The 12,500-nt window shown below is 38.7% G+C and overlaps 2 protein-coding genes across 2 annotated transcripts in view; one reads left to right on the top strand and one right to left on the bottom strand.

Annotated features, from left to right (window-relative positions):
* LOC137989488 (uncharacterized) overlaps positions 1-206 on the top strand; it is a 7,065-nt gene extending 6,859 nt beyond the window's left edge. The window contains exon 5 of the mRNA XM_068835301.1: positions 1-206. This exon is cut by the window's left edge and continues 963 nt beyond it. Within this exon, the coding sequence (XP_068691402.1) occupies positions 1-201 (201 nt within the window). The 3' untranslated portion in view covers positions 202-206.
* A 22-nt stretch (positions 207-228) lies between these two features.
* Positions 229-3,103, bottom strand: LOC137989486 (ATP-dependent DNA helicase RecQ-like). Its single transcript, XM_068835298.1, has 2 exons — positions 2,583-3,103; positions 229-2,272 (listed from the first exon to the last, which is right to left on the bottom strand). The coding sequence occupies exons 1-2, from the start codon at positions 3,086-3,088 to the stop codon at positions 1,540-1,542; spliced, it is 1,239 nt and encodes a 412-aa protein (XP_068691399.1). The 5' UTR covers positions 3,089-3,103; the 3' UTR covers positions 229-1,539.
* Positions 3,104-12,500: the final 9,397 nt, after the last annotated feature.

Genomic DNA, 12,500 nt, shown 5'->3' with positions numbered 1-12,500 from the left:
AGGGTTTTCTCAAACATTTTAGAGCAAGTTCATCACAAGAGTAAAGCATTCAAGCATACTGTTGGCCGGGAATACAAAGCTTTCCCAAAGTTGCAGAGAAACATTTTTTGTGTCCTTCACAAAAAGTCCACACATCAGTGGATCAACAGACATAAACGCCAATGGCACAGGCACAACCGATATCTGTGTAGACAAGTATAACCTGTTGATCAATGATATGTTCCTTGATTGTCAGAGCTGTTTTTTGGTGCTAACCTAGGGTAAACATTTTCTGGTGTTTGAGTATCTAGAAATCAAATTACACTCTCAGATCTTAATCCAGGACTTGGTCGTTCCAGGCATGATTAAGATTAAGATAACCCAGGGGTAGTGCACAATTTGAATGTACATTCAAAAGCTTCTCAGCATAAGTGTAATGCTTTCTGTGCACAGTTTGAAGATTGTATGCTCTACAAAAATAGTGAACATTAGTGAACCCTTGAAAATAGACCGAGATAAAAATTTCACTCCAAGTTAGTGCTGAACAGCCTTTGAAAAACCGTCCACAGTTGTCTAATCCTAAATTAATGCAGGCTCAAAACAAGTCAGCTATGACCTTAAACTTTTCAGCTCAACCAGAGGCTTCAGCTCCCTTTTTTTTCTTTCATCAACAATATGAGAACAACTAATGGAATAAGGGTCAGGAGATGGGGATTTGTCTTAGAACTACCCACATTACCCCTGCAGGGTACTTTCAAAGAAACCAGAAATACAAGATTACCTGGTTGTTTGGTTCCTTGATTTCTAGTTTCATACCCAGCAGCATGAAATCTCAATTTGAGTCTTACAAAAAAAGGGATCATCTGTTTAGCTGAGTTATCAGCATCAAATTGGAACTATAACAAACGTGGACTTAATGTGGAAATAAGGTATGTCGATATCAGGGCCAAAAAAAGTAATTTGAAAAAAATTCCTGTCAGTTTTAGTTTGTGTATATCTGAGGCACAGATGTGTCTAGGACTAAACATGGTTACGTTATTTGCCTTGTTTTATTAAAATAATATAAATGTAAATGTAAATCAGTCACTGTGATAGGTATCACTATCGGTAAATCCAGATGCTTGTTTGTCAACATCAAGGAAAGACATGTCATCTATAACACTTTGGTCCATACTAGAAAGAAACTCGGCCATGTCAATGTCATTGAATATTTCATCAAAGATAATCAAAATTTCATTTGCCATTTCTTCACTGAAAATAGGAAAGTTGTCCATGATAAAAGATACTGAAAATACATATTCGCACTTACTTACAACAGCCTCTAAAACCTGCTCACCAAGTTCAAAAAGAAGTCCAGCACTACCCAGCACAGAGGTAGGTGATTCTGTATTAATTTTTATGTCTTTAAGCATTTCATAGAGAAATTCTCTGTCCTCTTCCTGGACCTGCCGAACCACAGTTGCCATTTCAACCGTCTCATTTGGTGGTGTCACATCAGATGGCTTTTCAAGAGCGTTGCACACGCAGCATATGCAGGCCGCTAGGCAAACATCACAACAGTCATGCTTGACATTTAGGTTTCTCCTTAAAATAGTTCATCAGAAGATCCCTCCTGCACTGTTTGTCTGTGTTTTTTAAGTAATTTCTCATGTGCTCATCACAATGAGCAAGATGGAATGGCCGGTAATACAGTATTGCCTTGCAAGGCTGTCCATCTCTACCACCACGACCAACTTCTTGCACATAACTTTCCAAATCAGATGCAGCACCATAATGAATGATCTGTCGGATATTGGGAATATTCACACCCATCCCAAGAGCACTTGTTGCGATAACAATGCAGCAGTCACCATCCTCTTCCAAGAGAGATGAGAGTACTTTTTGCTTAATTTTCTCTGGCGTCTTACTATGATACATGGAGACAACTGGTGCTTCAGAATGGGTAGCTATTTCGTCAAACAATGAGTAGATCTCTCCACAGTCCTTTAATGATCTACAGTAAATAATTGTTTTCGGAATTTCTGCGATGCAGGAAGAAAACAAATCCAAAATCCACTCAAAAGTTTCATCCAATTCTTTTGCCTTTTCAACATGGTAAGAGATATTTTTCTTGTCTGGTGATTGCCTTATTACCTTGGGGTTTCTCATGTTGAGCAGTTTTATAATCTTGCTTCTTATTTTTAGGCTCGCTGTGGCAGTCATGCACAGAAATGGTGCCTTAGTAAAGACTCTGAGGTGACCTATACTGCCATAAGATTCCCTGAAGGGTTGCTCTCTCTTGTTGCCAGTTCCCCTAAAATTAGAAAGGTTGTTATGAAGATATTCTGACAACAGATATACTTAAAGTCTAGTTTGTAAATAACAATCAGGTGAATAATCAACGCTATCTGATTGTGCAAAGCCACCTTTTATTCACATATCTGTTCAGGCTTTATGGTAACAGAAAGAAAACGTAATAATATCAATACGTTAGAGATCGACCGTGCAGATGTCAATTCTAAGAGAGAAGATCCCACTCGAGAAACACGTGCACGAGAGAGGATCATAACAAGTTAGTATGGAACGAATAGGAAAAAAAAAACTTTCAAAATTTAAAATCTTACCAATGCACGATACAGTGAGATTCGTCGATAACAATTCCAACGAGTCTAGCGCTGTACTGCTGAAGTAGCGATCTGGCTTCTTGATCGTCAAATATCTCGGGGCTTGCATACAAAATTTCAAAGTCGCAGGAGTCCTTCAGCTTTTCGAGGCTTTCCGAGTCCACTTTGCACGCTTTCAAGCCCAGTTTTCCACAGGATCCTATTTGATCCTCGATGAGAGAATTTAGCGGAGAGACAACAACAACTAACGGGTCCCTCTGGAACTGTTTCAATCTAATGCTAAAAAGTTCTTTGACAACAACGGGACAGAGTTGGTGAATTAGCGATTTGCCATGGCCGGTTGGCAAACAGACAAAAGAATCTTTACCACACACTAAATTAAACAAGGCCTTCGACTGGTGTTGTGAGAGATAGCATATTCCACTTGTATTCACTCTTCCCAATGCATTTTTCACTGCTTTCTCAAATACATCTTTCAAAAGAGAAATGCCTGAAACCTCCGCCATTGTTTTGAATCTCACGAGTGTATGAGGTGTACTGTGGGCGTGCATTTAGTCAGCAATTTCTAGGAAGGCACATGCGCACTGTGCCAAAATGGATAAAACTGGTTTCAAACCGGACTGACTCATCCGTTTCGGTGGATGAGCGGCAAATCAAAGAAAGTCGAGGCGGCTGACAGAGGTCCCTTCCTCTTCCCGACTTATCTAGGAAGATCGAAGGGCCTCTGCTCGCAGGGTAGCAATCAGGTAATCCTACAGAGAGCACAAACAGAATCCCAAGAGAAGCCTCTGGAATAATGCTGGTGCAAAAAACAACAAAATCCCCGCCCAGGGCCTCTAGAAAAATATAGATAATTGAAATAAAATCCCTAAATGGGGCTTATGAGAATCACGACTTTTGCTAAATTAACAAAATCATGAACAAGGGCCTTTGAGCGCCGCTGAAGAGAAGGCCAACTGGTTACACAATTACTCCGATGAATATGTAAAATGCCAACCGTTAATTAACCTTCTTCTATATTTTGAATTAAATTCGGATCTTTTGTTCAAGCCGTTAGCTTGAAGGGTGCATAACTGCGAGCACCAAAAAGCCTCTCTTGTGAGTAAAACCTTATCCATATTATTAACGGTATCGTTATCAAATTTCTCAATGACAATAAATTCAAAGTCATAGATATGTTGTTCTTTTTTTTGTTAAAATGGACGGCCAATTCACCACGTGGCCTTGTTGGTCAACATGGCCGATTTAAGTATCCGAAATTTGACCTTGAATTTGTTCCACGTTGAGTCTACGTATTGAACCTTGCATCTTTTACAGATGACTAAATAGGTGACATTCCTCGACCTACATTTTAATTCTTGTCTTATAGAGTAAAAACGACCTGTGCATCCGCTGTGAAAGATCTTATTCTCTACCAGATAATTCTTACATAGATCGCATTTGTTCCTACATTTAAAACATCCCACGGGAGTGTTATAATTATTATTGCTGTAAATGGATCTTTTAGGCCCTGCTAAGATCTATTTTATGTTTTTGGGTCTTCTGCAAGAGGGAATAATTTACCCCTTTGGGAAAATCTGGGAACGCAATGGCGATTCAGTATATAAGATACTGGTAAATGAGGGTTATAGTCGACCACAAGAGGAAAAACGATTTTTTTGTCTTTCGGTTTTCAGCCAAGTAAGTCTTCCCTGGGTAGAGCTTTGGCGTTCTCAATTTGCTTACTGACTTCCGATGGATTGTAACCTCTCTCAACGAGATATGATCTAACTCTAGACGAGATCTATGATATGATGTAGCTCTCAAAGAGAGATAAAGGTAGATTTTGGCGAGAACGTCCTTAAATCGAGTAGCACTAAAAGCGTGATTTCGTGATTGTCCATAGCCATGAGAATATCGCTTTGAACCTTAAGCAATTGCAAGGCAGTTTCAGTTGCGTGGAATTTTCGGAAGCCTGACTGGAATTTACGTAAAGGAGCATTGCGTTCGCAATGTGAAAGCAGTTGAGTAAGAACTGCCTTTCCAACAACCTTAGAGATGAAAGGCAGATTGCTAACCGGACGGATTTTTTTATAAGTTAACTCAAGGCCTGATTTCTTGAGTAGTGGTTCACGATCGCGTGCCTACTGGACACCGTTACATATTGAGAGAGACCAAAAGTCTCCATTAACTCTTTGAATCTTCTTGAATTATTACTATGCATTAAGTCCAAATGGAAATTGAAGTCCCCTGCTATCATCAGCGGTTCAGGACACATAATAACATTTTCAAAGTAGGTGGAAAACTCATCCAAAAATACCGAAGTATAGAAGTGCTGGGAGGGCGATAGAGAGCTATACTTCGGATTCAGCGATTAGAGGCTTTGAGAATCCAGTCAGAGAATTCCACAAACAAAGCAACAAAAGAGTCATGAAACAAAATGCCGGTGCCCCCGCCAGGTCGATCTGATTGCCGCGGAAAGCTCTTGAATAGATAACCACGAGAAGAAAGACTTGTGATACAAACCGAATCCAAGTTTGTCAGCCATGTTTCCGTTAGAACGCAGAAACCAATGTTATTGTCAGCAGCATGGTCAATAATAGTTTCAGCTTTGATAAATCACCTCCATACAAATGGAGTGTTTTGAATGGTTTTCAAAGATTTTTTTTAGGAAAAAAAATACCGCTGACAGTTTTCAAATAAAGTGCAAAAGTGGGATTACGCAGGAATAAGCAAATTACGCGATCTTACGCGATTTCAAGCCAATTTCACGTAATCGCGTGGATTACGTGAGAATTACGTGGATTACCTAAGAATAAGAGACCAAAAAGGGACCTCGTTATCATGCCTGGAGATCCCATAAGCTTTCGAAGCAAGCCACGTGCAATATAATTAAAAAAAAACACACATCTGGCTCTAACCACAATTTTGTTTTCCTTTGAGCCAAATTACACTTTACTGCATTTTCAGTTGTGAATTGCACACTAGGCGCAAATTGTGACTTCTAAAGTACAGGTTTCTAATAAATCCTAGAAAAAGTGGATTCTGAAGACCAACTTGTTGTTTTCAATATTTCATCTACTGAAACTGAGGCATTTCTGGCTGCGGATACTGGAGCAACTCTAGTACTGTGGGGCTTACACAATATATCGATGCCAGAAAATTTAAGAATATCTTTGACACATCTACCAAGTAATTCTCTCCGAATCGCCTGCCAGGCTTAGGGTCAGAAAGATAATTGAAGGGAGGGGAACGATGATTAAATAATTGTCTCCACTGAAGTCATCTACTAAGCCCAGTAGGAATTGGCGCGAGAATGTCTATTTATCCAAAACAAACTCAAAAAAAAAAAAAAAAACATATGTAAGTCCTCTGTGCCTGAGCATATCCGTTCTTGTCGGTTGCAAAATAAATAAATAAAAAAAAAATTGTAGTCTTCTTAGAACGTGATCGACATTGGGTTCTTCCTTCCCAAGATAGAACTGAACTTTACTGTTGATAAAATTAAGTCGGTGACCCACCATCAGTGTGGATTTGATTTGTATACAAAGACAAGTGACCAGTCGCAACCAAGGGACTTTCTCGACCGAGGAAAAGAGAGGACCCTGGGATCGAGGATGTAGAATAGTCTATTTGTAAATTAATTGCCAGAGAGTCTGAGAAAACACCCTCCGCATTTTCCGATTTCATACTTACTACTTCAACAACTGCATTTTCCTAATTTAATTTGGCATTAAAAGTAAGATAGACTTATTAGACGCTCAATACACCATATAAAATTGGATATAATTATATGTGACTAGGTAAAATAAGATCAAAGAAAAATCGCGTAATCTTCCGCGCAATTTGCTGTCAGTGCTCCGCGATTTCCCCACTGTTTTCTCGTAAAACATCAGAAGCCATGGGTGTAGGCACTATTTATGGCCCGAGCTTTGCTGAACATGGCTTTAATTAACTGAGGTTAGTGAATTTATCTCCTGTAACAAATTCAAACTCCCTTTTCTCTGGTCAGTGAAGACCGAAAGCGGGATGTTCACGGCGGTGTCTGCGCTTTCATTAAGGACGGCAAGTGCAAGTACCAACAACTGAGCGAATTGACCTGTTGCGATGATTATGAAAGTTTATGGCTTTATTTAAGTCCAAACCGTCCCCCTCGAGGCTTGTCCTGCATGGTTGCTGCCTGCATGGTTGCTCCCGCATAGTTGCTACCATCCACCAAAGGCAGACGATATATCAATTTTCGATCATATGTTTCAATCGCTTGCCCTGATTGAGTCTAAATATCCAAACTGTGTTTTTTTAAATATCTAGCGATTTGAATCGATTGGACCTTAAACACGAAGACGTTCTATAAAAGGCGTGGTGCCTTAGGCACATGCAAATGATGATATATCAAGCAACCTTGGATGCAACAGAGCTCTGTGATAAATTGTGCAATAAAAAAGCCCGTTATGTATATGCCCCCGTAATATGTCATAAAATAGTATCTGTCATTCTTTTACAAAATGGAGTCCCTTATTCTTGCGCTAGAAATATCTTTTAGGGCTCCGTCTCTGTGTTGCTGTTTGTTGATCACCATCTTGGATAATTAATCAGTTGTGCTTGAATGAATTAGAACAAAGGCAGAGCCTGAAGCCATCCCTTTTATAGTGCGTCTTCGTGTTTAAGAGTTTGCTGACACATTTTCACCTGAAACAAATCGTTAAGGTGCCTCCTCACAAAGATGCTACGTTAGACCTTGTGCTAACGAACATGCATGAATTTTACACTTCACTAACGGGCCTTCCCACCGTTTGGTCTCTCAGACCACAGCACTGTGATAGCTTCTCCAACGTCTCAGAAAGTTAACACCAACACCAAGAGAGTAGTTACTAAGCGCGATCAACGGCCAAGTTGTAAGGTAGCGATGGAGAGATATCTAAAAAGTATTGATTGCCCATTGTTGTTCGCCTCGCTTGGAAGTTGAGAGGATAAGTGGGCCGTATTTCAGCAAGCTATCCTCACCGGAATTGATATTTTAATGTCTGCAAAGAAAGTGCGCGTGTGCTCAGCCGACGCGCCATGGATGACCCCGAGACTTAAGAACTTGATCCGGAAAATTTCAAAATGCCTTTACCAGCTACGGTACGAATTCTACTGTGTTCAAGCATTACAAAAATTTAGTAAACCGGGAGAGGAAAACTTGTGGAGAGAGGTATTATGAGTCCAGGATACAATATCTAAATGATGAACATCCTAAAAGATGGTGGGACGAAATGAAGCCTCTGAGTGGAGCATATTGAAGACCAAGAATGGCGATTTGTGTAGTCAAATTAATGCGGATCACTTTTCAGACCCTTCCCAAGTGGAGCAGGCTAACTTCGTCAATTGAACCTTCCTCGAACCGCTAATGGAATCTAAGTTTCTACTTCTGCTTAAAAGTCTCTCTATAGAGAATATTCCAGAGATCCTATGTGTTTCTGAAGAAACCGCGTTTGAAGGACGCTACTAAAAGTCAACCCCACTAAAGCTGCCGGAGCGGACATGATCCCTAACTGGCTAATCAAGGAATACGGCAATAGCTTGGCCTTTTCGATTACGGAGATTCTAAATGCTTCCTATAGCCAACAGCGCCTCCCATCTGTTAGGAAAATGCCGATGTCTCACCCGTGCCGAAAAAGAAACCAATTCTAGATCTGAAGAAACATTTAAGACCTATTTCTCAAACGCCTTTTATCTCTTAAGTGGCAGAAGACTTCGTTGTAGACGACTTTCTCAAGCCTGCTGTATTAAACGTTATTGATAGTAGCCAGTATGGGGCAGTCCCGAAATCGTCAAGTACTTTGACTTTGATAAGCATATTGCATACATGGTCCCTGGAGACTGACAGAAATGGATCGACTGTAACAACTCTACTTTTCGATTATCGGAAGGCGTTCGATGTAATAGATCATTCTATATTAGTCAACAAGTTACGTAATTTAGCCGCACCACGTAGTATAATTAACTGGATCATTGATTTTCTGTCTAATTCATTAAAATGAACCAAACTAGAAAAAGGCCGGTTCTTATTCCAAGTGGGGCCCAATCCTCTCCGGGGTACCACAGGGTACCAAATTGGGCCATGGCTTTTTGAATTGATGATAAACGATTTAGATGTAAAAACTCCACATTTATGGAAATTTGTTGATGACACAACAATATCCGAAGTCGTTCCGAAAGGGAATACCAGTAAGGCACAGAGTATAGTTAATCAGGTTATTGAGTGGTCCCATGTGAACAGAGTGCAACTCAACCCTGATAAATGTAAGGAGCTCCGAATTTCTCTTGCCCGCAACCCAGTTGAACTGGATGCGGTTCTTATCGATAGAAAAGAAGTAGAAGTAGTAATTAACGCCAAGTTATTGGGACTTACCATAAGTGCCAACCTAACTTGGAATGTGAGCATTGAAGAAGTAGTTAAGAAAGGTAGTAAGCGATTATATTTCCTAGTACAGCTCAAACGCGCGAAATCACAGCCAACAGATCTAATTCTTTTCTAAAATATGTGCTTAAGGTCCGTAATTGATTATGCCTTTCAGGTATTTTATAACGCCATGCTGCAATATCTCAGAAACGAGCTCGTTCGCATTGAGAAAAAGGCGATCTTAATCATTATTCCCGGCAAGAGCTACAATAACACATGCGCGATTCTTGGTGTAACACCAATGGTGGATAATTTTGATTCGTTATGTGATAAGCTTTTCCATATGATCGCAATCCGATAAAGATCATAGGCTGGGCAGCTTACTTTCACCATTACTGTAAGAATTCAAGGTACAATTTAAGAAACCATAGTCGTTACAGTATTCCTCATATCTGCACCAATAAGCCGAATGAAAGAACTGTTTTATACTTGCCATGGCCCGCCAAGAAAATGGAATTTTATAGGTAAATTTTTATTGGTGGAACTTGTAACAATCATTGTAGGTTATTTTGCAAGAAATGTAATTAAGGTTTTATTATAATGGTTATTGTTTACTACTTCTCTTTTAGAACAGTTAGCATCTACATTATACTTTGATTATTATTGTAATTTTTATAAATTTTAGTGTGTAAACAATTGCGTAAATCAGCCTATGGGCAGCAATGTGATATTAATAAACACCTACTTAACTTTGCTTTACTTTTATAGATTTCGTTGGTGATATAATAAATAGCCACAATAGTGGCCAAATAACGCCGAAAATGTTTATGATTGTCTTTTTTTTCCGGATTTCGACGTCATAGCAAACTAGTGAGATCACCAGCAAAGTGCATAGCTTTCACTATTTATCTACCGGGGAGAAATATCGACCTTCATAAAATCATTACTCGAACATACCGGCTAATTAATAATAACAAGTTTATTTAATTGTCAATGGATTAAGCACAAGCGCACTAATTGGGCACACCAACCTCCTTGCTTTTCTTATGTTAATGATGTTGTTCTCATGCTAATTTGTACTAATTTGCATAAGAAAAGCATATGATCGCAATCTGATAAAGATCATAGGCTGGACAGCTTACTTTCACCATTATATAAGAATTCAAGGTACAATTTAAGAAACCATAGTCGTTACAGTATTCCTCATATCCGCACCAATAAGCCGAATGAAAGAACTGTTTTATACTTGCCATGGCCCGCCAAGAAAATGGAATTTTATAGGTAAATTTTTATTGGTGTAACTTGTAAGAATCATTGTAGGTTGTTTTGCAAGAAATGTAATTAAGGTTTTATTATAATGGTTATTGTTTACTACTTCTCTTTTAGAATAGTTAGCATCTACATTATACTTTGATTATTATTATTATTGTAGTTTATATAAATTTTAGTGTGTAAACAATTGCGTAATTCAGTCTATGGGCTGCAATGTGATATTAAGAAACACCTACTTTACTTTACTTTGCTTTACTTTTATAGATTTCTTTGGTGATTTAATAATCAGCCACATAAGTGGCCAAATAACTCCAAAAATTTTTTTGGTTGTCTTTTTTTCCGAATTTCGATATCTAAGCAAAACTAGTGAGATCACTGGCAAAGTGCACAGCTTGTACTGTTTATCCACTGGGGAGAAATATCGACCTACATAAAATCATAACTCAAGCATACCGGCTAATTAATAATAACAACCACTTTATTTAATTGTCAATGGATTAACCACAAGCGCACTAATTGGGCACAACAACCTCCTTGCTTTTCTTATGTTAATGATGTTGTTCTCATGCTAATTTGTACTAATTTGCATGAGAAAAGCAGTGAAAGTCTTTATCAAAACAAGGTCAACTCCAGCCTCACTTTCATTCAAAGGTCAGGTTACTTTGCACACAACTGTAAATTGGTCAAACTCGTTTCCAGAGTCCTCTCTCTTCGTCACTCGAGAAAGTATCCTGGTTGCGGCTCGTCAGGTGTCTGCTAGATTTTAGCAGGTTCCAGAAAGATAACTAAAGAGAGAGGCATGATAATTTTTGTCTCCGTTAAACTCATCTACTGAATGCGAATTTGATTTTTATACAAAGACACGTAGCCAGGGAACTTCCTCGAGAGAAGAAGAGAGAGCATAATGGAAACGAGGAAGTAAAATTGTCTATTTTTAAATGAAATGCCTGGAGTCTGAGAAAACAGCCTCCACATTTTCCGATCTAATACTTACTACTTGAGCAACTTCATTTTAATAATTTAATTTTGCATGAAAATTAAGATGGACTTATAAGGCGCTCAATACACCGTATAAAATTAGATGTAATTACATGTGACTAGGTAAAAAAGGATCAAAGAAAAATCACCTCATTTCCCGCACGATTTTTTTCGTGAAACATTAGAAGCCCTGGTAGTAGGCACTATTTTGGCCCCACCTTTGCTTAACATACATTTAATCACTGCGGTTTTTATAGATTTCGTTGATGACATAATGAATAGCAACACAGGTGGCCAAATAGATTAGTTTTCTTTTTTTCCGGATCTCGAAGTCTCAGCAAACTATTGAGATCACTCGGGAAGTGCACAGCTTTCATTATTTATCAAGACCGGGGAGAAATACCAACATCAATAAAACCATTACTGGAAAGTACCGGCTAATCAAGAATTCCTTCGATATCTTTCCATTTCCAATACTTGAAAAGTGACGACTGAATGATGGTGTCAGTAGCGATCAACTTGTTCATTATTGTTGTTATAATAAAATTAAGTGTCCTTCTTCATTACAAAAATAGGGATGCCATGCAAGGTCGCATAAGAGGTTACGTTGTACCAAAATAAAAAATAATAATAAAAAAAATGTAATGGAATGACATTTAGTTAAAGGCCAAAGTCCAAATACAAATTCAATGAAGAGATTTAATTTAACCAGCTATCAGCGAATTATCAAGTGACTCATACAAATCTCTATACAGTGACCAGGTGCATCTCTTTGTATCTTTGTGACAGTTTATTTGGAGCAATAAACTTACAGATCGTGAAGGGATGTCAGTCATGAGAACATCTTTTCAGGGAGTTGAGTTATTTTATTGTTATGAAGATGTATTATATGACTCGCTCCGTGAGCAGGCAAGATGAATCAAATCCTGTGACGGATTGGCGGGCAAGATGGAGCTTTCGTGCCAGCTCGGGATTTCTCGCTTGGTCCCGCAAGATCAAAGATCATTTTTGGTGTTTTATCCCATTTAATCCTTTACTGACCAAGCTTGTCCAGTCAAGATGGCTGGATATTGGCCTCGTTCTCGGTCTATGAACACGCAAAAAAGAACTTGGCGGATATCCAGCAATCTTGACCTCACGCTTTAGTTGGTCAATCACATGAAAGCATGGAACGTAATGTATAAGAAACCTGCAAAACTAAGTAAAAGTAGGTGGAACCTCAAATCAAAAAGAAAATACAGGACAGTTTGCTAGTTTTGAAGACAACAATAGGAAAAATAATAATGACGATAATGATGATGATA

Source organism: Montipora foliosa, unplaced genomic scaffold, assembly GCF_036669935.1.
Source record: "Montipora foliosa isolate CH-2021 unplaced genomic scaffold, ASM3666993v2 scaffold_460, whole genome shotgun sequence".
Lineage (NCBI taxonomy): Eukaryota > Metazoa > Cnidaria > Anthozoa > Scleractinia > Acroporidae > Montipora > Montipora foliosa.
The sequence above is the reverse complement of the archived record's forward strand: the minus strand, read 5'-3'. Positions and strand labels throughout refer to the sequence as shown.

What these genes read in the sequence shown, in the direction of transcription:
- LOC137989486 (XM_068835298.1), bottom strand. Translation starts at nt 3,088, where the DNA reads ATGGCGGAGGTTTCAGGCATTTCTCTTTTGAAAGATGTATTTGAGAAA. An exon ending in TCTCACTGTATCGTGCATTG is followed by an intron (nt 2,273 to 2,582) that starts GTAAGATTTTAA and finishes TTCTAATTTTAG; the next exon opens with GGGAACTGGCAACAAGAGAG.